The 25,286-nt window shown below is 53.5% G+C and overlaps 1 protein-coding gene and 1 long non-coding RNA gene across 2 annotated transcripts in view; both read right to left on the bottom strand.

Annotated features, from left to right (window-relative positions):
• LOC141978798 (uncharacterized) overlaps window positions 1–25,286 on the bottom strand; it is a 157,521-nt gene that overhangs the window by 77,911 nt on the left and 54,324 nt on the right. Inside the window, exon 3 of the mRNA XM_074941112.1 lies at window positions 3,229–4,236. Coding sequence (XP_074797213.1) covers window positions 3,229–4,236 — 1,008 coding nt within the window. The remainder of the gene's footprint in view (window positions 1–3,228; window positions 4,237–25,286) is intronic.
• On the bottom strand, window positions 11,255–14,588 carry LOC141978999 (uncharacterized). The gene is made up of 3 exons (XR_012636460.1): window positions 14,530–14,588; window positions 13,917–14,078; window positions 11,255–11,345 (listed from the first exon to the last, which is right to left on the bottom strand). It is a non-coding gene; the product is annotated as an uncharacterized LOC141978999 (long non-coding RNA).

The raw sequence follows: 25,286 nt of genomic DNA, 5'->3' as shown, positions 1-25,286 counted from the left end.
TGGGGTTAGTTAGCCCCCAATATGGAGCAGCAGTTTGCCTCCTGCACCTTGTGGTAGGCGTGCCACAGCTCCTTCACTTTGACCCTGCACTGCAGTGTGTCCCTGTCATGGCCCCTTTCTATCATGCATCATGAAATCTGTGTGTGCACCTCGGGAGTTACACCGCAGAAAGCTGCTTTCCTGTGCAGAAACTTGCCCGTGTAGACAAGGCCGTAGAGGGCTTACATAAAACCCAAGACTGGTCATAGACTGGGTCAGACCAATGCTCCATCAAGCCCAGCGTGCTACCTAACAGTGACCAGTGCCAGATGCATTGGAGGGAATGAACAGAACAGGCTTGTTGACCTGCAAGGTGAGGGTCTTTCACCTTTATATTTAACTTCATTGTTGTCGATTCCTACTTATCCTATATCTTACCACCCCTCCCCTGAGGTCTCTGGGCAAATCAGGTGTGAACCACTCCTTTGACACAGACGTGTCCCAATCCAGCTGAATTGAGGCAGACTTTGGGCCAGTGTCAGTTTGGAAAAGGCCTGCTTCGCCCAGCAGGTTTCTCAAAGTATCCGTTGCTGTGAACCGCATGCCGTGTGGATGTGCGAACCCCAAAGATAGCAAACATGAAAAAAACACAAAGCCGGTTCTGAGGTTTCCAGAGCCAGGCCTGAGGGTTAAAGAGCTGTGCTCAAAAGGAGAAGGGGCCTCAGCACCTATAAAAATAACTGGTTGCAAAAACAAAACAAAAATTACATGAAAAAAACCAACCGAACAACAACCACCCAGAAAAGCTCCCATCACACGCCCATCACCATTGTACATCTTGACATCTCCTGCCTAAGGTGACATCTTTGCTTTGCGAACAAGAGCCCTTGGGAACTCTCTGGCTGTTCCCCTCTCACTGGGGAAAAGGTTCCACATCTTGTCTCAAGTAATTTTCCTCCCAACAGAAGATTTATTTTCAAATTTATCCAAATAAATTCCATTTGAAATAGAAATCATTCCAGTCTATACTGGGTCTCTATTCTCGTACATGCTATTTCTCTCACATGTTCCCCCACTCTCATTCCTTTGGAGTCAGGTTTTAATTGCAGGATTAGCCACCATTTCCTATGTAGTAGGAGGGGGCTAGAAGAAAACCTGAATCATACTGTAACACTGAAAGTGATCACAGAATCAGCCTCTTACGTTACACTAATAAACTTCATGTGTAATTTTCTTGTTGCTGGTAACAATTTATTCAAAGATTACAAACTATAAACCTTTAGGGCAGTTTTCTCTTAATTCCCATTTTCACCCAGTGAGCTCTGTGTGAAGTCACATTCTACCATAACCTAGGAGCCTTCCATTTCTGAGGCTTCATTTCTCCCTGGGTCTTCTCCCAGAAGTGTGGGTGGAAGGGGTCTCACGCTACGTGGGAAGGCTGCATCGTGAGAAAAACCACCTGTGCTCTACTTTCACACTTTCTAATCTTTCAGAGTAGCAGGAGGCGGAGAAGTGAGACAAAGGCATTAGACTCAAGAGCAAAACTAAGAGACCAAACCACAGACTCTGGACTCAGCATTCATGTATCCTGCTGTCTGAACTTGGAATCTGTTACATTCCCTCATTGGCTACCATCATTTAACCAACACGGAAGTGCTTCTTGTCCAGCAAGGCAGCCAGTTTGGGACCCATAGGCATGGGATGGCTCTGAAGGAATCAGCTGTTTGTCTCTGTGCTTCAGGAAACTTTGGATCCAAATGGTAAAAGACAGTTGTTCCCAGTTTCATCACGGCATCCTGTAGAAGTGTGAGCAATGCCACTTCACTAGGGAGCAGCGTTCTAAAAACAGTTTACCTCGGACACAGGTCACCAGAGCGTCCATCTCTGGGGTGAAAATCAACCACTCGCACCTGTCATTTCTACCTGAGTTCTTGTCAAATCTTTGACCTGAGTTGTAGCAATTTTACACTTCTCTGCTGTAGAATTCTTCACCAACCACACAACATACCAGCAGCGATACTGAGGTATAACTCCCCCAAATATGCCCTTTTGTTTCTTTAACCTGGTGGCACAGATTTAAATAAGGGACTAAATTCAGGTGCGGCTTAGAATCCCTGTAAGACACCAAATGTCAGGTATCTACTCAAAATGGGTGTCTTTCTGCAGCTCCATCACATTCCTCATGGATTTCATTTCCTACACATTTACAGCATGTCCCAGGAGTGAGCTGAACAGAAATGTCACTTCCATTATTCCCATCTCTACCTAGATAGGGATTGCATTTCCCAAATAGGCAACATGCACCTGATTAGGAAGGGGAGATCTTCAGGAGCAACCTCCTGCAGGGCATGGGCCACAACTGCTTTGGGAGGCAAATGAATGGGTGTTTTGCTTAGTTCCAAATCATTTACTAGAGAATCCTCTTCCCAGCCCCTTTGGGAAATATTGACCTTTCCAATTGAACAACAGGGGGATTGGGATGGCGATGGAGAATCCCTCTGATTTACCTGATGTTCTTCTGTTGTTACAGAGGGGAAAAGACATTTTTCTCTATCCCTTCCCTGTTCCTGCTCTTTGCTATACTTCAATATATTTTAAAGGGAGGAAAACGGTAGTAAAAATATCTGCCTTCAGGAAAACCTGAAGCAACAGTGCTCTGATGAACTGTGACAACTGGGAATGAAACAATATGTTCCTGGTGGGGGAACTTGATGACTAACAATTGTTTTTAAATGGGGGAACAGTATAACTGTGATGGTCAGGGTTTGTTTAGACTAGGAAAAGTGACGGAGTTTAGGTTAGGACAAGGGGAAAGCTAATGCCAACCACTGCACCTCGGCTGCATCTGCACGACAACTGTAGTTGTCTTTTAACACGAAGATCACTAACTTGAGCAGCCGACGCCATGTGCAGTCCTAGTGGATGTACGGCACGGGTAGTTTTTGCCTCAGAGTAGCTTGTTGGGAACAAACCTCTCTCCCCCACCTGGAGCTGATGAACATTCCTGGCTGGAGGGACACACGCTCCTTCGACTCAAAAGGAAAGGAGTTGATAGAAAAGATCACAGGACTGACCCCAAAGAAGGGTGAGCTGCAAAAGGCAGAAGCAGGCAACTCATCTGCGGGAGCTGAGTAACCACGGTGAAGATGGGGCTCAGATCACTGAGTGGGAATTAGCAAATGTGATTTTTTTAAAAAAAACAACCTTTGGCCAGCCCTAGTCAAGGCATTTGTTACAGATCACTCCCATGTGGATTTTCTGATGTCTAATAAGGATTGAGCGCTGATTGAAGCTTTTCCCACACTCAGAGCATGTGTAGGGCGTCTCTCCTGTGTGGATTCGCTGATGTGTGATAAGGGCTGAGCTTTGATTGAAGTGTTTCCCACACTCACAGCATCCATAAGGTTTCTCACCCGTGTGGATTCTTCTATGTGTGCTCAGTACAGAGCTCTGATTAAAGCTTTTCCCGCACTCAGAGCACATGTAGGGGGTCTCTCCTGTGTGCGTTCTCTGATGTGTGATTAGGGTAGAGCTCTGATTGAAGCTTTTCCCGCACTCAGAGCATGTGTAGGGTCTCTCACCGGTGTGGATTCTCTGATGGGTGGTAAGGGCTGAGCTATAACGGAAGCGTTCCCCACACTCAGAGCATGTGTAGGGTGTGTCTCCCGTGTGGATTCGCTGATGTGTGATCAGGTTTGAGCTCCGATTGAAGCTTTTCCCACACTCAGAGCATGTGTAGGGCCTCTCTCCTGTGTGGATTCGCTGATGTGTGATGAGGGCTGAGCTATCAATGAAGTGTTTCCCACACTCAGGGCATCCATAAGGTTTCTCACCCTTGTGGATTCGCTGATGCGCAGTAAGGGCTGAGCTATAACTGAAGCTTTTCTCACACTCAGAGCATGTGTAGGGCCTCTCTTCTGTGTGGATTCGCTGATGTGAGAGGAGGGATGAACTGTCAATGAAGTGTTTCCCACACTCAGGGCATCCATAAGGTTTCTCACCCGTGTGGATTTTCCGATGTGTAATAAGGTGTGAGCTCTGCTTGAAGTGTTTCCCACACTCAGGGCAGCCATAAGGTTTCTCATCTATGTGGATTCTCTTATGTGCAATGAGGTGTGAGCTCCGCTTGAAGCATTTCCCACACACACTGCATGCGTAAGGTTTCTCACCCGTGTGGATTCTCTGATGTGTGAGAAGGTCAGAGCTCCCTTTGAAGCTTTTCCCACACTCAAGGCACGTGTAGCGTGTTCCTTCCAAGTTCATTCTCTCACGTGTAATAAGGTCTGACTGGCTACTGAAGTTTTCCTCTGGCCTCTGCTGACTCTCACAGCCTTTTGTTTTTTCTGGGCGTGCATAGCTCCCAGAATCATTCCCTTTGGACCTTCCTGAGAACATCCCATGTGCTTCTACTCGCTCAGCATCTTCCTGCTGGGGTTCCTCCTGGTTTTCACTCACCATCCCAACATCTGATGGGAGACAGAGAGAATCCAGACGTAAGTCTCTGCCTGCGCCAGAGAGAAAGTAAATCTCAGAGAGAAGAATGGAAAAAGGGATGAAGAAACCAAAATGTGTACAGGAGAGAAGTATTTCTTCACACAACGCACAGTCAACCTGGGGAACTCCTTGCCAGAGGACGTTGTGAAGGCCAAGATTATAATAGGGTTACAAAAAAAAAAAAAAACCACCATGAGAAATCTATCGAGGACAGGTCCGTGAATGGTTATGAGCCAGGATGGGCAGGGATGGTGTCCCTAACTTCTGTTTGTCGTAAGCTGTGAATGGGTGACAGGAGATGAATCACTTCATGATTCTCTGTTCTGTTCATTCCCTCTGGGACACCTGGCACTGGTCACTGTCGGAAGACAGGACACTGGGCTAGATGCACCTTTGGTCTGTCCCAGTGTGGCCGTTCTTAAATACTAGGGAACCTAGTGAGTCCAGTGCAATGGGAGGGAGTAGGAAAATCCCTGGGTGTGGAGAACACTGGGAAATTAGAAACTATCATTCAGAAGCAAAAGACTCTAAATAGTCTAGAAAAGCAGAATGTGAAAAATAAGAATTAGAATCGGGGTCATGTGACTTCAGGAATGAGGGACTCAAAAAACCAAGTCTGCAGAGAAGAGAGATTGTGGCTATTGCACATGGGGATGGGGGGAGCAACTCTCCAGGTCTCAAGGATTTTCACCAGCAACCTAGGCCATTTTCCCATGCACGGGGGCAATCCGGAGCGGTGAGGAGTTGTGTCATCTGTAGTCCTGGGTGAGTTTCAATGTTCTGATGCTGGAGCTCCCTTGTCTGGATTCCCCCAGCCAGCATTCAAGGACGCCCCGAGTGTCTGTGTGATCAGTAACCCTGGACCAGCAGCCCTGACTCCAGCAGCCTGCTTCTTACACCCCAAGCACATTCTGGTCTGGGTGGAGAAGGCTCAGGGTTTGAGAGAAGGCCAGGGGTCGGAAGCTTCTGTTCGTTATGCTGGACCTAACCCCCCCGTTTTACTTGTGCAAACAGGAGATATTGGACACTGTGCGGTACTGCCCCTGTGCTCTGTCCCCACAGTGTTCTGCAGCCGGGGAGGGTCTCTGGTCATGTGTGTGTCACTGGCACGCTGGGGTGATGCTGGAACAGGACAGAGCAGAGGTGGCATTGCAGGGGTGGGGTGAACCTCATCTCTTCATTTCCCCCTCCAAGAACCGAGGGGACAGGAACCCTTACCCAGGGAGGTCACAGTCTCATAGGTCTCCTGCATGACGTCTCTGTAGAGGGCTCTCTGAGCGGGGTCCAGCAGAGCCCCCTCTTCCCTGGTGAAATACACAGCCACCTCCTCGAACGTCACAGACCCCTGAAAGAGCAAGAGCCCCACACTCAGGACCTGCTGCCCCACTCACAGCCCCACTATTCGTGGGGGAGAGGAGCCAATCAAACGGAAACTCTGGGTGGATCGCAGTCAACAGAGGACCACCCACACCCCGCTCAGAGCACCCAGGAAACACGAGGGTGAGGGGGCGAAGAGAGAGCCCCTCCTCTCTCCCAGCAGATCCATCACACACCTACTAGCCACAGACTGATACAGGAGATGCTGCCCGAGCAGGGACTAGGGAGAGATCTCTTGTAGGAAGCCCAACACCCTCCTCCTTGTCAGGAGCTGGATATGAGGCAGGGGAATCTCCCCTAAGCCTGACTGGTGGCTGCCCCCTTCATATTTCAAGGCACCCGCTGGTTCGCTGGCTCAGGCTCCAGCACTAGGCGTCTGGGCCTTTTTCCCAGCCCCATGTTGGTGGGTTATTTTCTGTTCACCAAATTGGAGCATTTCCACCTCCCAACCTCATGGGTCTCTTCCTCAAATCTAGGCCACTTATTAAACAACTCCCAGCAGGTCTGCCACCCCCTGGCCTCCTCCCTTTCTCCTCCCTGTGCATTTCCTGCCCCGCTCCAACCTCCAAACCAGACAGTGCAAACCTTCCCCTCTCCGGCGTATTTGCTGTCCCTCTCCCTCCTGCAGGAACAAATCAGAACCCCCCCAGTAATCCCTACCTGAGCTGGCTCCTCTGCACCCATGTCGCTCCCCTGTCCCGTGGGAGGACGGGATGAACCGGAACGAAAGGTGAGCGTCGTTCTGCAGCCTGGCCGGGCGAGAAGGGCCGTTGTGGAGGTTTAGGAACGGGCATTAGTTCATTTCACATCACGCTTCCCCCAGGCTCTTTCCCTGCAGAGCGAGATCCTAGATTCTGCCGTGCTGAGAAAACGCTCAGTCTCTTTATTACAGCATAGACCTGGCCCCTCCTGCCAGGCTAAGCCCACAGACACATTTTTTAAAAACTCTTTTATCCCACGGACCCTTTCAATCTCTCTGTCTCCTTTTCCCTGTGCCCTCTCCATGCCTGTCTGCTAGGAAACTCTCATTCCTGGGTTGTTTGCTCCCCCATGGCTGGATTTGCTCCTGCAAATGGGAGGAGAAATGGGGTGGGGGGCTGTTTGTGTAGAGTTATTGTATAGTCCCTCACTGCCTGCCTGGGATTTCCCCATTGACTGCCTAGCACCCCCACCTGCCCTCCACCAGGATCTGCCAGGCCATTTGCCTGGGACCCCCTCCTCCTCCCAGCAGGACCCCCTGACGCTTTACAGGAGGACCCCTCGCTCTGCGCCAGGGACCGCCCCACCACAGCTCTGTGCACTGGGCATGGCAATGGTCCCAAGAGCCAGCTGGGCAATCCCAGACAGAGCCCCTGGCACAGCACCAGGCAGCATCTAACCCCCCGCCCCACCTCCCCAAGACACCCCCCACCCCCACTGGTCTGCAGCCAACAGGCCCCCAGTGATACCCACCTCCAGGACCCAGAGCCTTAGGGCTGGGCACATCAGAACTACCCCCCGAAACCCCAAACCCTCCAGAACCCACCAACCTGACTAGGGTCCCCCCTGCCCAGCCACCCAGAGGCCTCCCCTTACCACAGTGCCCCTTCAGCTCCCGCTGCAATCTCCACACACAGACATGCACCCCCCCAGCAACAGTGTTCCCTTGCAGTGTCTGATAAGTGGATAGAAAGTTATCACCACCCCTTGCTGGCCAGTCACACAGGCAGGGGGAGCTCGGGGGGACGCTTCTTTAACAGAAGGGAAGCCATGGAGGGCGAAAATAAGTAAGAAAGTTCCATACTCTGTCACTAGCAAATAATGGCCACCGTGGATCCACCCCACAGGCGGCTACATCTTTGCACTGCGGGAAGCCACCCCTCACGGAGACCCTTTGTCATGGGGTTTGGGATACTTCTGGACCCACGCTGCACTCAGAGGGACCTCCCCATCCCGTGCCAGCTGGAGAAAAGGAAAGGGTCCAGCCAACTCTCCTGTTACCAGCTGGGAACCACCGATCCCCCAAACAGGGGGAGGCCTCTGGCTTTGATGGGTTTTGAATATATGGCTAGTCTCTTTTATCAGCAAACATTTTTAACAGAGATAAAGGAGGGAACAAATGACTCTCAAAGGAGAGGGAAAGATGATCATTGTTGCAGGGGGGTTAATTTCCCAACCAGGATGGAGAAGGACTCAGGGCGACAGGTTCCCCCCAAGGAAGGAGAAGTTGCTGGGATTTAGAGACATGGGGAACAGCCCCAAACCCGGGAGGATTTTTAATTGACATTTGATAATGACATAGTAAGAGGGAAACCTGAGATTTCAGATCAGTGTTCAGAAATGAAAGAGAAAGGGTGGAAATCTGAGGGACTTTGGATCCATTTATGCTAATGATAGAAAGGAAAGTGGAAAATGAGAGGGATTTTATCGCAGTCGTTGATAGGAGGTAAAAGCTGAGTGTATTTCCCACCTCTATTTGGTCAATGAATAGAGCGGAAATGGGCAACATTGGGAAACGTTATATATCCATATTCAGGAATCTGAGAAAAGATGTAAATCTGAGAGTTTCTTCGTAATTTATAATTACAGAGACAGGGAAAGCTCTCAGGGGCATATTCAATTAGAAGTAGACAACTAGAGTAAAAGTGGGGCAAACGTTGAGGGTATTTTGTTTCAATCTTTGAGACGTACAGAGAAAACGTGTCACAAACTACGCAACTGAGAACATCGGATAAACTCCAAGACCGGGGGGGGGGGGGGGATTTTATGTGGCTATTAAATAGCTAGCTGGAAAAGGGGGACCGTTTGTCATATAAAATCCAGCCTGTCCAATACATAAAGAGAAAGTGATGGTCCCCCCCACTGCCCCCATTCCCCTGGGCAGCAGGGAGCCCTCTGAGGGGCTGATTGAAGGGGGGGGGGAGCTGGAGGGCTCCCTGGGGGAGGGAAGGGGGCGGCAGTGGGGGATGGGCAGGTGGGGGGCAGGTGGGGGCTGGGGGCAACGGTGCTGCGGTTGGGGGGCAGCAAGTGGGACTGGGAAGCCGGGATCGGGGGCAGCCCCAGGGGGGACACGGGCCCCTCCCTTCCCCGCCCCGGCAGAGACCCGGCGTCTCCTCCCACCTCCGAGAGACCCGACACGAGGCAGCTCCAGGGGGCGGGGCCTGGAGCAGCCCGGGGGTGGGGCAGCGCCTGGGGGCGGGGCCTGGAGCGGACCGGGGGCGGGGCAATTCCTGGGGGCGGGGCTCGGGCCCAGACCAGACGCTGCTGCTGCCCCCGTGGGACCCGGGAGCCCGGGCTGGGCAGCTGCGGCTCCCCCCTGGGGTCCCTGCTGGGTGGGGCCCGTCATTAACCCCTCCGTGCCCGGCCGGGGGGGGCTCTCTCCAGCCGGGACCAGCCCCCTGGGCAGCCCCGGGCTCTGCCCGCCCCCAGCCGGAGCCCCCCGATGAGCGGGAGACCCCGGTGGGGGGGGGGAGCGCTGGGCGCGGGGGGCAGGAAAGTGACTCTCTGCCCCCGGCCCCGGGGAGAAGCCTCGGAGCTGCCTCAGCCCCAGCGGAGCCGCCGCAGGCTGGGGGAGAAGAACAGAAAGTGAAGAGAGAAGGGGAAAAGAGAGCCCCCCCGTCCCCTCTTTGCCTCCCCCCTTCCACCCCACCATCCCGTCCAGGGGCATCCCGAGGTGGATGCAGATTATGCAGCTGTGTGGGGCACCCTGAACTCTGGGGCACCAAATTGCCCCACATTTCACGGTGCCCCTGGCAGCTGCCTGCTGCAGAAGTGGCCCCCCCCCCAGCTCCGGCAGCTAGCCCCATCCCCTGGCCAGCCCCCCGGCCCATGGGCTGCACCCACTGCCTGGGGCAGGGCTGTCCCGAGGCGGGCGTGGGGCCCGAGACAACACCCTCCACCCTGCCTCTTCGTCCTCTGCCCCCGGCCCAGCCCCATCCAACCTGTCCCCCCCCAAGCCTCTGCCCCCAGCCACGGATGCAGCCCGGAGGACGGGCAGGGGGCCTGCCCCGGCAGCAGGGGTCGGGCCGGACCCCACAGTCACCAGCAATGGTGGGACGTGGAGCGACCCGGCCCCAGCCCACTCCCCTGTGCCCCCTCCCAGCCTCCTCCCTCCGCTTCCCGCGGCTGGGGAGTGCGGGGGCAGTCCTTCCCCCTCCCGCAAGAGACCCGGCTGGGGTAGGGGGACTGGAGTGGGCTGGGGATGGGGCTGGGTCGCTCCGCGTCCTGCGGCCGCTGCCAGGCCCTCGCTCCTCCCCCGGGCTGCTCTGGGCCCCGTGAGGCCCCCCAAAGTGGCCCACCACACCTCCTTCCTCTCTGGCCCCACAGGGCTCTCGCGCAGCCCAGACCCTCCCTAGGGCGGGGGAGCAGGTGTTTGGGCTGCATAGGGCACCCTAGACAGTAGGGATGCCCCTGACCCCATCTCCCTGGGCTCCCTCTGTGCTGGTGCCATGGGGGTGACACTGGAGTTCGTGGGGTGGGGGGGGTTGACATTTCCCTTGTGAGGCCCCTCAGGCAGCACTGGGTCTCCCCTTTTTAGTGGGGGGAAGTTGGGCAGGAGGCAGAGGTGTTTCCCCGTAAAGGGCCATTTGGTTTTGGTGACTGGTTGTGGCCTCGGTCACGTGTCCCCGGACCCAGGGTCATGGGCCGTCTGTGGAACAGGGAAGCTCTGGCTTTCCCTGGGTGCTGTCGAGTGGTCGCCAAGCGGTCGACCGCAATCGCTGGTGGTCGAGCGGGGCTGCGGCTAAGGCAGGCTCCCTGCCTACCCCGGCCCCGCACTGCTCCCAGAAGCGGCCAGCACAGCCCTGCGGCCTTGTGGGGCGGGGGAGCGGGGGTCTCGGAGTGCTGCTCCTGCCTGTAAGCGCTGCCCCCGCAGCTCCCATTGGCTGGGAATGGGGACCCGTGGCCAATGGGAGCTGAGGGGGTGGTGCTGGCAGAGAGGGGCAGCGCACAGAGCCACGGGAGGGCGTTGGTCCCTTCCCCCAACCCCTGCCCTAGCGCGGTGAAAATGAGTGAGGGTGGGGGAGAGCGAGCAAAGGGGGGAGCGGGGCAGGGCTATGGGGGAAGGGGCGGGGTAGATCCTGGGTTGGCCTTCAATTCAAAAAGTGATCCTGAGCATCAAAAGTGTGGAGACCTCTGCTGCAGACTGAGAGCTCCTGGGAAAGGGCAGGGGTGGAGGGAGCAGGAGGAGGCAGGCAGAGACACGGGAGAAAAGAAAGGGCAGGGTGGAGAGAGAGACAGAGGCAGAGAACAAATAATTGAAGCAGAGCAGGTGTCCCAACTTCTTTTCGACAATGTAAAAGCCTGAACTTTGTTTCTAGCAATCCGAGTTCAACGATCAAGGGGATCCACACATGCCTGATCTCCTCCCCCCTCCTCAATTTTTAGGATCACTTTTTATTTGGAAGCGTTTGGCTCAACCCTGATCTTCTCCTTCCCTAACTGTGTTGCAATCTGGGGTTTATTTTTATTTCGCCTCCCTTTTGTTCATGTCCTTATCGTTGGAACAGCAAAGGAATCTGCAGGAGAAAAAAAAAACAGACTCAAGATTTTATTTCCCCATCGTGCAGAAACATCAGACAAACATCTCCCACAGCTGGAATCGGAACACAATGTGACTGCAGTTAAACCAGTTCTGGACCCAGAAACAACAAACAGGAAGATCCATTGCTCAGGAATAAAAGACAGCTTGTTTTTCAGACAAGATTTGTGTTTCTTCCTGCTACACACAGAGGGACTGGATAGTGCTGATTGCAGACAAGACTCCAGGAGGACAAGGAACAAATTCAGGCCGTCAGTCGCCTGCAGGAGGGAGATGATGTTTTGACAGTGGTGGATGCCTCATCTTAAAGGCCTTTGTCTGCCTCCTTCAAGTGACTGTTTGGTACAGAAATGCAGCCCCTACTCCTGGGAGTCTCCTGTGGGGTGCCTGGCATTGGCCGCTGTCAGGAGACAGGATAGTGGGCTGCATGAACTGCTCTGACTCGGTATCTCTGCTCTTACGTTCCAACTGCTGTGTATGGAAGAGATGACCTTTCGGGCTCTACAGAACTGAAGAAGTGTTCTGGGTTAGCTCCAAAGCTTTTCTCTTTTACCAACAGAGGTTGGTCCTCTACCAGCTCTTACCCTCACCTGCCTTGTCTTTCTTGGACTCGAAAAACTCCTTTCTCTCAACTCCCTTTGGAGAGAAGTGAAGTTTTCCCTTTGGGAAACTTATCAGACTGAAGCAATTGTATTCATTGTGGCACTGGAATTGAAGGATTATTGAATATTATCAATAAATAAGTCTTAACCTGAGCTTCCGGTTTTCAAATTGGTTTTCCCAACTCAGTTCCCAGTTCTCTTCTAGAAAGGACTCCAGGATGCCTGCCCACCCCAGCAGACGTGGCACCTTAGAGACGAACCTAGACTCTGACAACTGGCAGGAGACCAGTCTGACAGTTCGAGTTCACTGTCAGAACAGTCTGGCTACAATCAAAACAACATTCAAAGCATACAGTTACAACAGAAAGAAAAGGAGGACTTGTGGCACCTTAGAGACCAACAAATTTGCTGGCACATGATGGCACATACCACATTGGTAGATGTGCAGGTGAGCGAGATTGACAGAGCCGGAAGAGTACCCAGAAATCACCTACTACAGGACAGGCCCAACAAAGAAAATAACAGAACGCCACTAGCCGTCACCTTCAGCCCCCAACTAAAACCCCTCCAGCGCATCATCAAGGATCTACAACCTATCCTGAAGGATGACCCATCACTCTCACAGATCTTGGGAGACAGGCCAGTCCTTGCTTACAGACAACTCCCCAACCTGAAGCAAATACTCACCAGCAACCACACACCACACAACAAAAACACTAACCCAGGAACCTATCCCTGCAACAAAGCGCGTTGCCAACTGTGTCCACATATCTATTCAGGGGACACCATCCTAGGGCCTAATCACATCAGCCACACTATCAGAGGCTTGTTCACCTGCACATCCACCAATGTGATATATGCCAGCAATGCCCCTCTGCCATGTACATTAGCTAAACCGGACAGTCTCTCCGTAAAAGAATAAATGGACACAAATCAGACGTCAAGAATTATAACATTCAAAAACCAGTCGGAGAACACTTCAATCTCTCTGGTCACTCGATTAGAGACCTAAAAGTGGCAATTCTTCAATTAAAAAACTTCAAAAACAAACTCCAACGAGAGACTGCTGAATTGGAATTAATTTGCAAACCGGATACAATTAACTTAGGCTTGAAAAAAGACTGGGAGTGGATGAGTCATTACACAATGTAAAACTATTTCCCCATGTTTATTCCCCCCTCCTACTGTTCCTCACACATTCTTGTCAACTGCTGGAAATGGCCCACCTTGATTATCACTACAAAAGGGTTTTTTCTCTCCTGCTGGTAATAGCTCAGCTAAGCTGATCACTCTGGTTACAGTGTGTATGGTAACCCCCATTGTTTCATGCTCTCTGTGTATATAAATCTCCCCACTGTATTTTCCACTGCATGCATCAGATGAAGTGAGCTGTAGCTCACGAAAGCTTATGCTCAAATAAATTGGTTAGTCTCTAAGGTGCCACAAGTCCTCCTTTTGTTTTTATGAATACAGACGAACACAGCTGGGACTCTGAAACCAGTTAAATTGAAGTTATTTTTCCCTCCCAGTTTCCCCTTAATTGCTATAATTAGCATTGCCCAGGCTTCCCTGTTCAAGGGTTAACAGGATCACTAACCTGCTGCAAAATGCTTCAGAGTTAGGGACGGCAACCTGCTTTCTGCTCCTGGGCTCAGCTTCTCCCAGCTCACACAGGGCAAAGCAGCTGCCCTGACTGCTCGCCCTCCTGTCGTCTGATTCCAGCGCCAGGGAACCCATTGGCGCAGACCCAAAACTACCAAACCCACTTCCGGAAGCTTCTGGATGGGGAGTGCTTAATCTGCCTAGCAACAATGACCCAGACCAGATCACTCCTACCTCCCACCAACTGGTCTCTTAAAGAGAGAGCTCCCGATTAGGCACAGGGCTTACATGTTACTAATTATTTATACGAAATATAGGGCTTAACTGCTAAAATCGGTACCCACAACAATCCTCTGTGAGAAGGTGCGTGGCTCTCCCCTGCTGAGTTCTCTGTTTCAGCAAATGAGTTCGTAACAGATGATTGACCCAAGGTTCTTCCTTTCCCTGTGACAGCAATTCCACTTTTGTTAACTGTCTGAAAGCACGAGCTTCATCCACCGCCATGTCTTTTTTCACGTAACATAACAAACGAAAATAGAATAAAATGAAACCCAAACGAAGTGGAAAGGCAGGTCTATGCAAACACATTGAGGGTATTAAGCTTTTATGTTCGGTTCTGCTTGGCGACAACAAGAGAAACCTGTTGAAATTGGTTAGTTTTAACATTTTGCGGCAAAACCAGACATACTATACCCTGTAATATTTTGGACATTTTGGCTGTAACATACTTCTAGCTATATTTTAATATTTAAGAAAGGTGCAAACAAGTTTGTAAACCCCCCCAAAAGAAACTGGCATTTTCTTAGTATCAGCTTTTGATTAATGTCGATGTTTCTCCTTACGGTTTTTCTTTGAATAAACCCCTGCGGCCCCGGTGATTAGTAAAAGAGAACCCTTTTCGTTTGCAATTGCATTATGTCTTGAGGCAGAGAAAGCGTTTCTGGAAGAGAAACCTACCTCCACTCATCGCTCTTTGAAAAACTGGAGCCGAGAGGAGTGGGACTGTGGACTGGCACTGTGATGGGAATCATTGGTGGGGGAGGGGGATTTCTAACCCGGTTAAAAATTGGAGACCCCAACACTTCTGCATTCCAGGCACACTTGTGGGGGTCCACGGCTGCACCGGAGAAACGGGCTGATCAGTGGTGGGCATGCTGCTTCATACCTCACTCAGGGTCGGAACTGGTCTGTGCAAGCGAAAAGGACAGAGAGGCCTCAGATTGCAATAATCCCGTGCAGATAAACCAGGCTTGTCCACCCTCTATCCTGGCACAGCAGGGAAGGTTAGATTTGGAAAACGGTCAGATTCATAAACAAACCCCTTTTCATGCTGACAAACCAAAACAAAGCTGGGACACACCCAGAAGGGGAACGGCCCTCTCGGCGTCCATGTCCGATGCTCCTTGAGAACGGCTGGCTCCCGCAAATGTCCCCTTTTGCTGCCTCCAGGCCGCTCCCCTTGGCTTCAAAGTGCTGACCTACAGGACGGGCGACCATGGGGGCAGCACCACAAAACCCCACGTCGGAGCAGGAACTCCGGGGCCACAGGCTTAATCCTCCAGTCCCAGCGCAAAATCTTCAGCCGGGCCCTTGTCGCGCCCCTCCTGCCTCTGCCTGAGCGGCAAGGGAGACCCCACGAGAGGCGCAGGCTCCACCTTCCTTCCCACCCGCTGCCATGTAGACGGTGCCCATTCTTTGCCTCTGGCAGCCCCTGCCAGGGAAGCCTGGCCACGCGGCCCGAGCCTGAGCGGCAGCCACAGTCCCTCCTCCCGCGGCTGGCCGAGCGCGGCGCAATGGGGGCCAAGGCCAGGCTGAGCTGGAAGGCCCCTGCCAGCCAGACCGAGCTGAGCGATATCCTGCGAGCCTCGCTCGCGTGTCCCCACAGCAGCTGCCTGCCTCTCTGGGCAGGAGAAGGGGACAAAGAAGCACCGACGCCTCAGGCCGGGGGATGAGGCACTCCCCTCCCATGGCAGCGCCCTTCGACTTCAGCCCAGCCAGCGAGGAGTGCTGGGGACCTTCCGAGCAGGATTCGGCCTCAGCAGGTCCCTGACCCCAGGGGCCAGGCTCCTGTCTCTCTGCAGTTTTTCAAAGAGCGATGAGTGGAGGTAGGTTTCTCTTCCAGAAACGCTTTCTCTGCCTCAAGAGATAATGCAATTGCAAATGAAAAGGGTTCTCTTTTACTAATCACTGGGGCCACGGGGGTTTATTCAAAGAAAAACCGTAAGGAGAAACATCGACATTAATCAAAAGCTGATACTTAGAAAATGCCAGTTTCTTTTTGGGGGGGTTACAAACTTGTTTGCACCTTTCTTAAATATTAAAATATAGCTAGAAGTATGTTACAGCCAAAATGTCCAAAATATTACAGGGTATAGTATGTCTGGTTTTGCCGCAAAATGTTAAAACTAACCAATTTCAACAGGTTTCTCTTGTCGCCAAGCAGAACCGAACATAAGAGCTTAATACCCTCAATGTGCTTGCATAGACCTGCCTTTCCGCTTCATTTGGGTTTCATTTTATTCTATTTTCGTTTGTTATGTTACGTGAAAAAGACATGGCGGTGGCTGAAGCTCGTGCTTTCAGACAGTTAACAAAAGTGGAATTGGTGTCACAGGGAAAGGAAGAACCTTGGGTCAATCGTCTGTTACGAACTCATTTGCTGAAACGGAGAACTCAGCAGGGGAGAGCCACGCACCTCCTTACAGAGGATTGTTGTGGGTACCGATTTTAGCAGTTAAGCCCTATATTTCATATAAATTATTAGTAACATGTAAGCCATGTGCCTAATCGGGAGCTCTCTCTTTAAGAGACCAGTTGGTGGGAGGTAGGAGTGATCTGGTCTGGGTCATTGTTGCTAGGCAGATTAAGCACTCCCCATCCAGAAGCTTCCGGAAGTGGGTTCAGTGGTTTTGGGTCTGCGCCAATGGGTTCCCTGGTGCTGGACTCAGGCTGCAGTCAAAGAATCGCAGGGTGGGACGGGATCTCAGGAGATCATCTAGTCCAAGCCCCTGCTCCAAGCAATCCCCAATTTTTGCCTGGGTCCCTTGTGGGAGGGGGAAGGACTACCCCCGCACTCCCCAGCCGCGGGAAGCGGAGGGAGGCGGCTGGCAGAGGGCACAGGGGAGTGGGCTGGGGCGGGGTCGCTCCACGTCCCACCATTGCTGGTGACTGCGGGGTCCGGCCCAACCCCTGCTGCCGGGGCAGGCCCCCTGCCCGTCCTCCGGGCTGCGTCCGTGGCTGGGGGAAGAGGCTTGGCGGGGGACAGGTTGGATGGGGGTGGCCGGGGGCAGAGGACGAAGAGGCAGGGTGGAGGGTGTTGTCTCGGGCCCCACGCCCCCCTCGGGACAGCCCTGCCCCAGGCAGTGGGTGCAGCCCACGGGCCGGGGGGCTGGCCAGGGGATGGGGCTGGCTGCCGGAGCGGGGGGGGGCCACATCTGCAGCAGGCAGCTGCCAGGGGCACCGTGAAATGTGGGGCAATTTGGTGCCCCAGAGTTCAGGGTGCCCCACACAGCTGCATATTCTGCATCCGCCTCGGGATGCCCCTGGACGGGATGGTGGGGCGGAAGGGGGGAGGCAGAGAGGGGACGGGGGGGCTCTCTTTTCCCCTTCTCTCTTCACTTTCTGTTCTTCTCCCCCAGCCTGCGGCGGCTCCGCTGGGGCTGAGGCAGCTCCGAGGCTTCTCCCCGGGGCCGGGGGCAGAGAGTCACTTTCCTGCCCCCCCCCAGCGCTCCCCCCCCCACCGGGGTCTCCCGCTCATCGGGGGGCTCCGGCTGGGGGCGGGCAGAGCCCGGGGCTGCCCAGAGGGCGGGTCCCGGCTGGAGAGAGCCCCCCCCGGCCGGGCACGGAGGGGTTAATGACGGGCCCCCCCCCAGCAGGGACCCCAGGGGGGAGCCGCAGCTGCCCAGCCCGGGCTCCCGGGTCCCACGGGGGAGCAGCAGCGTCTGGTCTGGGCCCGAGCCCCGCCCCCAGGCGCTGCCCCGCCCCCGGTCTGCTCCAGGCCCCGCCCCCAGGCGCTGCCCCGCCCCCGGGCTGCACCAGGCCCCGCCCCCAGGAACTGCCTCGTGTCGGGTCTCTCGGAGGAGCAGCTGCGGCTCCCCCCTGGGGTCTGTGCTGGGGGGGGGCTCGTCATTGACCCCCCCGTGCCCGGCCGGGGGGGGCTTTCTCCAGCTGGGACCAGCCCCGGGCTCTGCCCGCCCCCGCCCCGGTGAGTGGGAGACCCCGGGGGGGGCAGCAGGCTGGAATTGGGGGGGGGGCAGAGACTGGGGCCCGGCGGGGGGGGTCCCTTGAGGGATGAGGGGGGGGAGAAGCCGGAGTTGCGGGGGGGGGTTTGAACTGTCTCTGTGCAGCCAGGAAATTCCCCGGGAGGGGGGAGTGGGGGGGGATTTAATTGGATCCTGTCCCTGATTGTGCCCCTTCCCCCCCCGGGCACAAATGCCCCCCAGTTCTCCCCTTTTCTCTCTCGGTAGCTCCCACGTGGCTGTAAACTCCCCCCTCCCCCCCCCATCCGCTCTCTCGTCTCCCCTGATCCCCCCCCCCCGTCTCTCCCTCCTCCTCACATGTCCATTGAAACTCTCCTCCCGTGCGGGGGGGGCGGGATTTCCCCCCCCCCCCCCCGTTTGATCCGCAGCGATTTGTCCCGGTGTCGGGGGAAGTTGTAGCCCGGAGCCGTCCCCCAACCTGGCTGCCCCCGGCGTGGGGGTGGGAGGAGACGCCGGGTCTCTGCCGGGGCGGGGAAGGGAGGGGCCCGTGTCCCCCCTGGGGCTGCCCCCGATCCCGGCTTCCCAGTCCCACTTGCTGCCCCCCAACTGCAGCAACGTTGCCCCCAGCCCCCACCTGCCCCCCACCTGCCCATCCCCCACTGCTGCCCCCTTCCCTCCCCCAGGGAGCCCTCCAGCTCCCCCCGCCCTCTTCAATCAGCCCCTCAGAGGGCTCCCTGCTGCCCAGGTGAAGGGGGGCAGTGGGGGGGACCATCACTTTCTCTTTATGTATTGGACAGGCTGGATTTTATATGACAAACGGTCCCCCTTTTCCAGCTAGCTATTTAATAGCCACATAAAATCCCCCCTCCCGCCCCCGGTCTTGGTGTTTATCCCATGTTCTCAGTTGCGTAGTTTGTGACACGTTTTCTCTGTACGTCTCAAAGATTGAAACAAAATACCCTCAACGTTTGCCCCACTTTTACTCTAGTTGTCTACTTCTAATTGAATATGCCCCTGAGAGCTTTCCCTGTCTCTGTAATTATAAATTACGAAGAAACTCTCAGATTTACACCTTTTCTCAGATTCCTGAATATGGATCTAAAACGTTTGCCAATGTTGCCCATTTCCGCTCTATTCATTGACCAAATAGTGGTGGGAAATACACTCAGCTTTTACCTCCTATCAACGACTGCTATAAAATCCCTCTCATTTTCCACTTTCCTTTCTATGATTTGCATAAATGGATCCAAAGTCCCTCAGATTTCCACCCTTTCTCTTTCATTTCTGAACACTGATCTCAATCTCAGGTTTCCCTCTTACTATGTCATTATCAAATGTCAATTAAAAATCCTCCCGGGTTTGGGGCTGTTCCCCATGTCTCTAAATCCCAGCAACTTCTCCTTCCTTGGGGGGAACCTGTCGCCCTGAGTCCTTCCCCATCCTGGTTGGGAAATTAACCCCCCTGCAACAATGATCATCTTTCCCTCTCTTTTGAGAATCATTTGTTCCCTCCTTTATCTCTGTTAAAAATGTTTGCTGATAAGAGACTAGCCATATATTCAAAACCCATCAAAGCCAGAGGCCTCCCCCTGTTTGGGGGATCGGTGGTTCCCAGCTGGTAACAGGAGAGTTGGCTGGACCCTTTCCTTTTCTCCAGCTGGCATGGGATGGGGAGGTCCCTCTGAGTGCAGTGTGGGTCCAGAAGTATCCCAAACCCCATGACAAAGGGTCTCCGTGAGGGGTGGCTTCCCGCAGTGCAAAGATGTAGCCACCTGTGGGGTGGATCCACGGTGGCCATTATTTGCTAGTGACAGAGTATGGAACTTTCTTACTTATTTTGGCCCTCCATGGCTTCCCTTCTGTTAAAGAAGCGTCCCCCCGAGCTCCCCCTGCCTGTGTGACTGGCCAGCAAGGGGTGGTGATAACTTTCTATCCACTTGTCAGACACTGCGAGGGAACACTGTTGCTGGGGGGGTGCATGTCTGTGTGGGGAGATTGCAGCGGGAGCTGAAGGGGCACTGTGGTAAGGGGAGGCCTCTGGGTGGCTGGGCAGGGGGGACCCTAGTCAGGTTGGTGGGTTCTGGAGGGTTTGGGGTTTCGGGGGGTAGTTCTGATGTGCCCAGCCCTAAGGCTCTGGGTCCTGGAGGTGGGTATCACTGGGGGCCTGTTGTCTGCAGACCAGTGGGGGTGGGGGGTGTCTTGGGGAGGTGGGGCAGGGGGTTAGATTCTGCCTGGTGCTGTGCCAGGGGCTCTGTCTGGGATTGCCCAGCTGGCTCTTGGGACCATTTCCATGCCCAGTGCCCAGAGCTGTGGTGGGGCGGTCCCTGGCGCAGAGCGAGGGGTCCTCCTGTAAAGCGTCAGGGGGTCCTGCTGGGAGGAGGAGGGGGTCCCAGGCAAATGGCCTGGCAGATCGTGGTGGAGGGCAGGTGGGGGTGCTAGGCAGTCAATGGGGAAATCCCAGGCAGGCAGTGAGGGACTATACAATGACTCTACACAAACAGCCCCCCACCCCATTTCTCCTCCCATTTGCAGGAGCAAATCCAGCCATGGGGGAGCAAACAACCCAGGAATGAGAGTTTCCTAGCAGACAGGCATGGAGAGGGCACAGGGAAAAGGAGACAGAGAGACTGAAAGGGTCCATGGGATAAAAGAGTTTTTAAAAAATGTGTCTGTGGGCTTAGCCTGGCAGGAGGGGCCAGGTCTCTGCTGTAATAAAGAGACTGAGCATTTTCTCAGCACGGCAGAATCTAGGATCTCGCTCTGCAGGGAAAGAGCCTGGGGGAAGCGTGATGTGAAATGAACTAATGCCCGTTCCTAAACCTCCACAACGGCCCTTCTCGCCCGGCCAGGCTGCAGAACGACGCTCACGTTTCGTTCCGGTTCATCCCGTCCTCCATGGTACAGGGGAGCGACATGGGTGCAGAGGAGCCAGCTCAGGTAGGGATTATTGGGGGGGTTCTGATTTGTTCCTGCAGGAGGGTGAGGGACAGCAAATACGCCGGAGAGGGGAAGGTTTGCACCGTCTGGTTTGGAGGTTGGAGCGGGGCAGGAAATGCACAGGGTGGAGAAAGGGAGGAGGCCAGGGGGTGGCAGACCTGCTGGGAGTTGTTTAATAAGTGGCCTAGATTTGAGGAAGAGACCCATGAGGTTGGGAGGTGGAAATGCTCCAATTTGGTGAACAGAAAATAACCGAGCTACATGGGGCTGGGAAAAAGGCCCAGACTCCTAGTGCTGGAGCCTGAGCCAGCGAACCAGCGGGTGCCTTGAAATATGAAGGGGGCAGCCACCAGTCAGGCTTAGGGGAGATTCCCCTGCCTCATATCCAGCTCCTGACAAGGAGGAGGGTGTTGGGCTTCCGACAAGAGATCTCTCCCTAGACCTTGCTCGGGGCAGCATCTCCTGTATCAGTCTGTGGCTAGTAGGTGTGTGATGGATCTGCTGGGAGAGAGGAGGGGCTCTCTCTTCGTCCCTCACCCTGGTGTTTCCTGGGTGCTCTGAGCGGGGTGTGGGTGGGCCTCTGTTGACTGCGATCCACCCAGAGTTTCCGTTTGATTGGCTCCTCTCCCCCACGAATAGTGGGGCTGTGAGTGGGGCAGCAGATCCTGAGTGTGGAGCTCTTGCTCTTTCAGGGGCCGGTGACCTTCGAGGAGGTGGCTGTGTATTTCACCAGGGAAGAGGGGGCTCTGCTGGACCCCGCTCAGAGAGCCCTCTACAGAGACGTCATGCAGGAGACCTATGAGACTGTGACCTCGCTGGGTAAGGGTTCCCGTCCCCTTGGTTCTTGGAGGGGGAAATGAAGAGATGAGGTTCACCCCACCCCTGAAATGCCACCTCTGCTCTGTCCTGTTCCAGCATCACCCCAGCATGCCAGTGACACACACACGACCAGAGACCCTCCCCGGCTGCAGAACACTGTGGGGACAGAGCACAGGGGCAGTACCGCACAGTGTCCAATATCTCCTGTTTGCACAAGTAAAACTGGGGGGGTTAGGTCCAGCATAACGAACAGAAGCTTCCTACCCCGGCCTTCTCTCAAACCCTGAGCCTTCTTCACCCAGACCAGAATGTGCTTGGGGTGTAAGAAGCAGGCTGCTGGAGTCAGGGCTGCTGGTCCAGGGTTACTGATCACACAGACACTCGGGGCGTCCTTGAATGCTGGCTGGGGGAATCTAGACAAGGGAGCTCCAGCATCAGAACATTGAAACTCACCCAGGACTACAGATGACACAACTCCTCACCGCTCCGGATTGCCCCCCTGCATGGGAAAATGGCCTAGGTTGCTGGTGAAAATCCTTGAGACCTGGAGAGTTGCTCCCCCCATCCCCATGTGCAATAGCCACAATCTCTCTTCTCTGCAGACTTGGTTTTTTGAGTCCCTCATTCCTGAAGTCACATGACCCCGATTCTAATTCTTATTTTTCACATTCTGCTTTTCTAGACTTTTTAGAGTCTGTTGCTTCTGAATGCTAGTTTCTAATTTCCCAGTGTTCTCCACACCCAGGGATTTTCCTACTCCCTCCCATTGCACTGGACTCACTAGGTTCCCTAGTATTTAAAAACGGCCACACTGGGACAGACCAAAGGTGCATCTAGCCCAGTGTCCTGTCTTCCGACAGTGACCAGTGCCAGGTGTCCCAGAGGGAATGAACAGAACAGAGAATCATGAAGTGATTCCTCTCCTGTCACCCATTCACAGCTTACGACAAACAGAAGTTAGGGACACCATCCCTGCCCATCCTGGCTCATAACCATTCACGGACCTGTCCTCGATAGATTTCTCATGGTGGTTTTTTTTTTTTTTTTTTGTAACCCTATTATAATCTTGGCCTTCACAACGTCCTCTGGCAAGGAGTTCCCCAGGTTGACTGTGCGTTGTGTGAAGAAATACTTCCTTTTGTTTCTTTTAAACCTGCTGCCTAATAATTTCATTGGGTGATTCCTAGTCCTTGGGTTATGAGAAGGAGTAAGTAACACTTCCTTATCTACTTTCTCCACAGCAGTCTTGATTTTATCGACCTCTCTCATATCCCCCCTTTGCCTCTTTTCCAAGCTGAAAAGTCCCAGTCTTTTTCATCTTTCCCCATACAGAAGAGTTTCATACCTGTAATCATTTGGGTTGCCCTTTTCTGAACCTTTTCCAATTCCAAGATATCTTTTTTTGAGATGGGGCAACCACATCTGCATGCTGTATTCGAGATGTGGGTGTACCATGGGTTTATATAGAGGCGATATGATATTTTCTGTCTTATTATCTATCCATTTCAGAATGATTCCCAACGTTCTCTTTGCTTTTTGACTGCCGTGGCACACTGAGTTGATGTTTTCAGAGAACTGTGCACAGTGACTCCAAGATCCCTCTGTTGAGTGGAAACAGCTCATTTAGACCCCATCATTTTATATGTGTAGTTGGGATTATGTTTTCCAGTGGGCTGCAGTATGGTGCTATCCTGACATCTAGTACTGCTGAGATCCTGCATTCAGTGATATCCCTGCCCTTCCTGTTCCCTTTCTCATAAAACAAGAAGAGCATCCACATGCGTATTTACCTTCATTCCTTCAGCGGTCCTCATGAGAATCCCTGATCGGTTCCAAAGTGTATTAAAACCTTTCTTAAAGGGTTAACTCTTGGTGGTTATCAGGTCCTGTGAGTTTGTAGCCCAGAAAGACCCCCCTCAGTCAGCTCAAACTCAGCTGTTTATCCCCCAAAAATCTGTTGTCTTCAGTCTCCTGAATGAGGGGAAATCTGTCACTACCCCTTTCTGCGTTGGGTAAAGCTTCAAAAGGTGGAGCTCTGCATAACTAGCCTTGAGATCTGGCATTCATCACCCCGTAGTGATACCAGATTGCACAGGAAACCCATCCCGCAGCCCTTCCTGGTATCATCTGGCGCATCTCGGCATCATAGTCTGTGAAGAATTCATGCTTTCAAGGGCTGGCTTAGATATACAGATAACAGTCCTAATTAGGGCAAGAGTCTGCAGGCAATGAAAAGAGGGTAATTGACAAACGTGAGCAATATCTAATCCTTTAAAGCCTGAAAGGGCCTTGGGGGGAGGGACAGGAGCCAGCTGTGTGGGGGAGGTGGGGCCCAGACATTGAGAGCCTCGAGCCAGCTGTGCGCTGGAGAGACGGGGCATGAACCAGCTGTGTGCAGGGGAGATGAGCAGGGGAGAGGTGCTGTGGACACGGCCGGGAGCAGGTGTGAGTGCCGTCCTCTCTGCAGCATGATGAGAGAGCCTGGCGTCCCACTGCTGATCCCAGACTTGTATGAGGAGGGAAGAAATTGGCAGCAAGTCTCGACCGCAGCCAGCCTGTGCCCTGGGGAGGAGTCGGGTGTCTCCAGGGAGAAATCTGGGGGGTTGTGACCCTGCATGCCCCACCCACCCTCTGATCAGCAATTCCAGTTATTAACGGTGATTCCAGAAACGAAGAGTAATTTCGGGAAAAAATGCAGTCCTAGCGACAATTTCCGGAAAACACTGGCCCTAGTCGTAACATTCAATCCGATAGTCTCAAGATATAGGCCTGTGTTGATCAGATCTGTCGCTCTGCCTTCACGGAGTTCACTCTGCTGGTGGGTTCTACCCCTTCCCCCATTCTGTGTCTGCCTTGTCTATTTAGATTGAAACTTCTTCAGGGCACGGGCCATCAACTCTTCTCGGTTTCTACTGTGCCTAGCAAAATGAGGACCCACTGTTAGTTGGCCCTTAGGCACTAAAGTAATGAATATGATTTATAATAATCATCTCCTGACACTTTGAGCCAAGGAAGCCGGCCTTGGGATGTTACTACTTAAAAATGAGCTGGGCTTAAAAGCATGGAATATTCTTTGTGACAAGTATCCCACAAATTCCACTGACCTCCCTTGGTTTCTTTGCCTTGAGCAGGGTTTCCAGTTTCCAGAACTGATGTCATCTCGCAGCTGGAACGAGGGGTGGAGCCGTGGGTCCCAGACCTTCGTGGCTTTGAGAAAAAAGTGCTCCCGAGAGCTGCCTTCTCAGGTGAGGCATTGGTTAAACCAACCCCAAAACTGTCGGTGAATACAGGAAACATTTGGGATGCCCTACAAAGACCTTGTGAGCTCTCCAAGTTGAGGATTGTTCCCTGCAGATGTGGAATCATTTGGCAGAGGTCACTCATGGCTTCCCACCTATCCTGACTGACAACTGGCAGCAGGTCCCTCCCCAATCTCGCTGTCCCCTGAGATTTCTTCTGAGATACGGACCCAGAACTGATCCCTTCCTTTCTCTCCTCTGGGGAAGGTTTAAGGGAAAATCAGCTCCTGATAGGCTTGATCTGTCCTGTACACATTTTGGTTTCTTCATCCCTTTTTCCACTCTTGTCTCTGAGATTTCCTTTCTCTCTGGCACAGGCAGAGACTTACGTCTGGATTCTCTCTGTCTCCCATCAGGTGTTGGGATGGTGAGTGAAAACGAGGAGGAACCCCAGCAGGAAGATGCTGAGCGAGTAGAAGCACATGGGATGTTCTCAGGAAGGTCCAAAGGGAATGATTCT

Source organism: Natator depressus, chromosome 28, assembly GCF_965152275.1.
Source record: "Natator depressus isolate rNatDep1 chromosome 28, rNatDep2.hap1, whole genome shotgun sequence".
NCBI lineage: Eukaryota > Metazoa > Chordata > Testudines > Cheloniidae > Natator > Natator depressus.
Note: the sequence above shows the minus strand (reverse complement) of the source record. Positions and strands in the feature narration are given on the sequence as shown.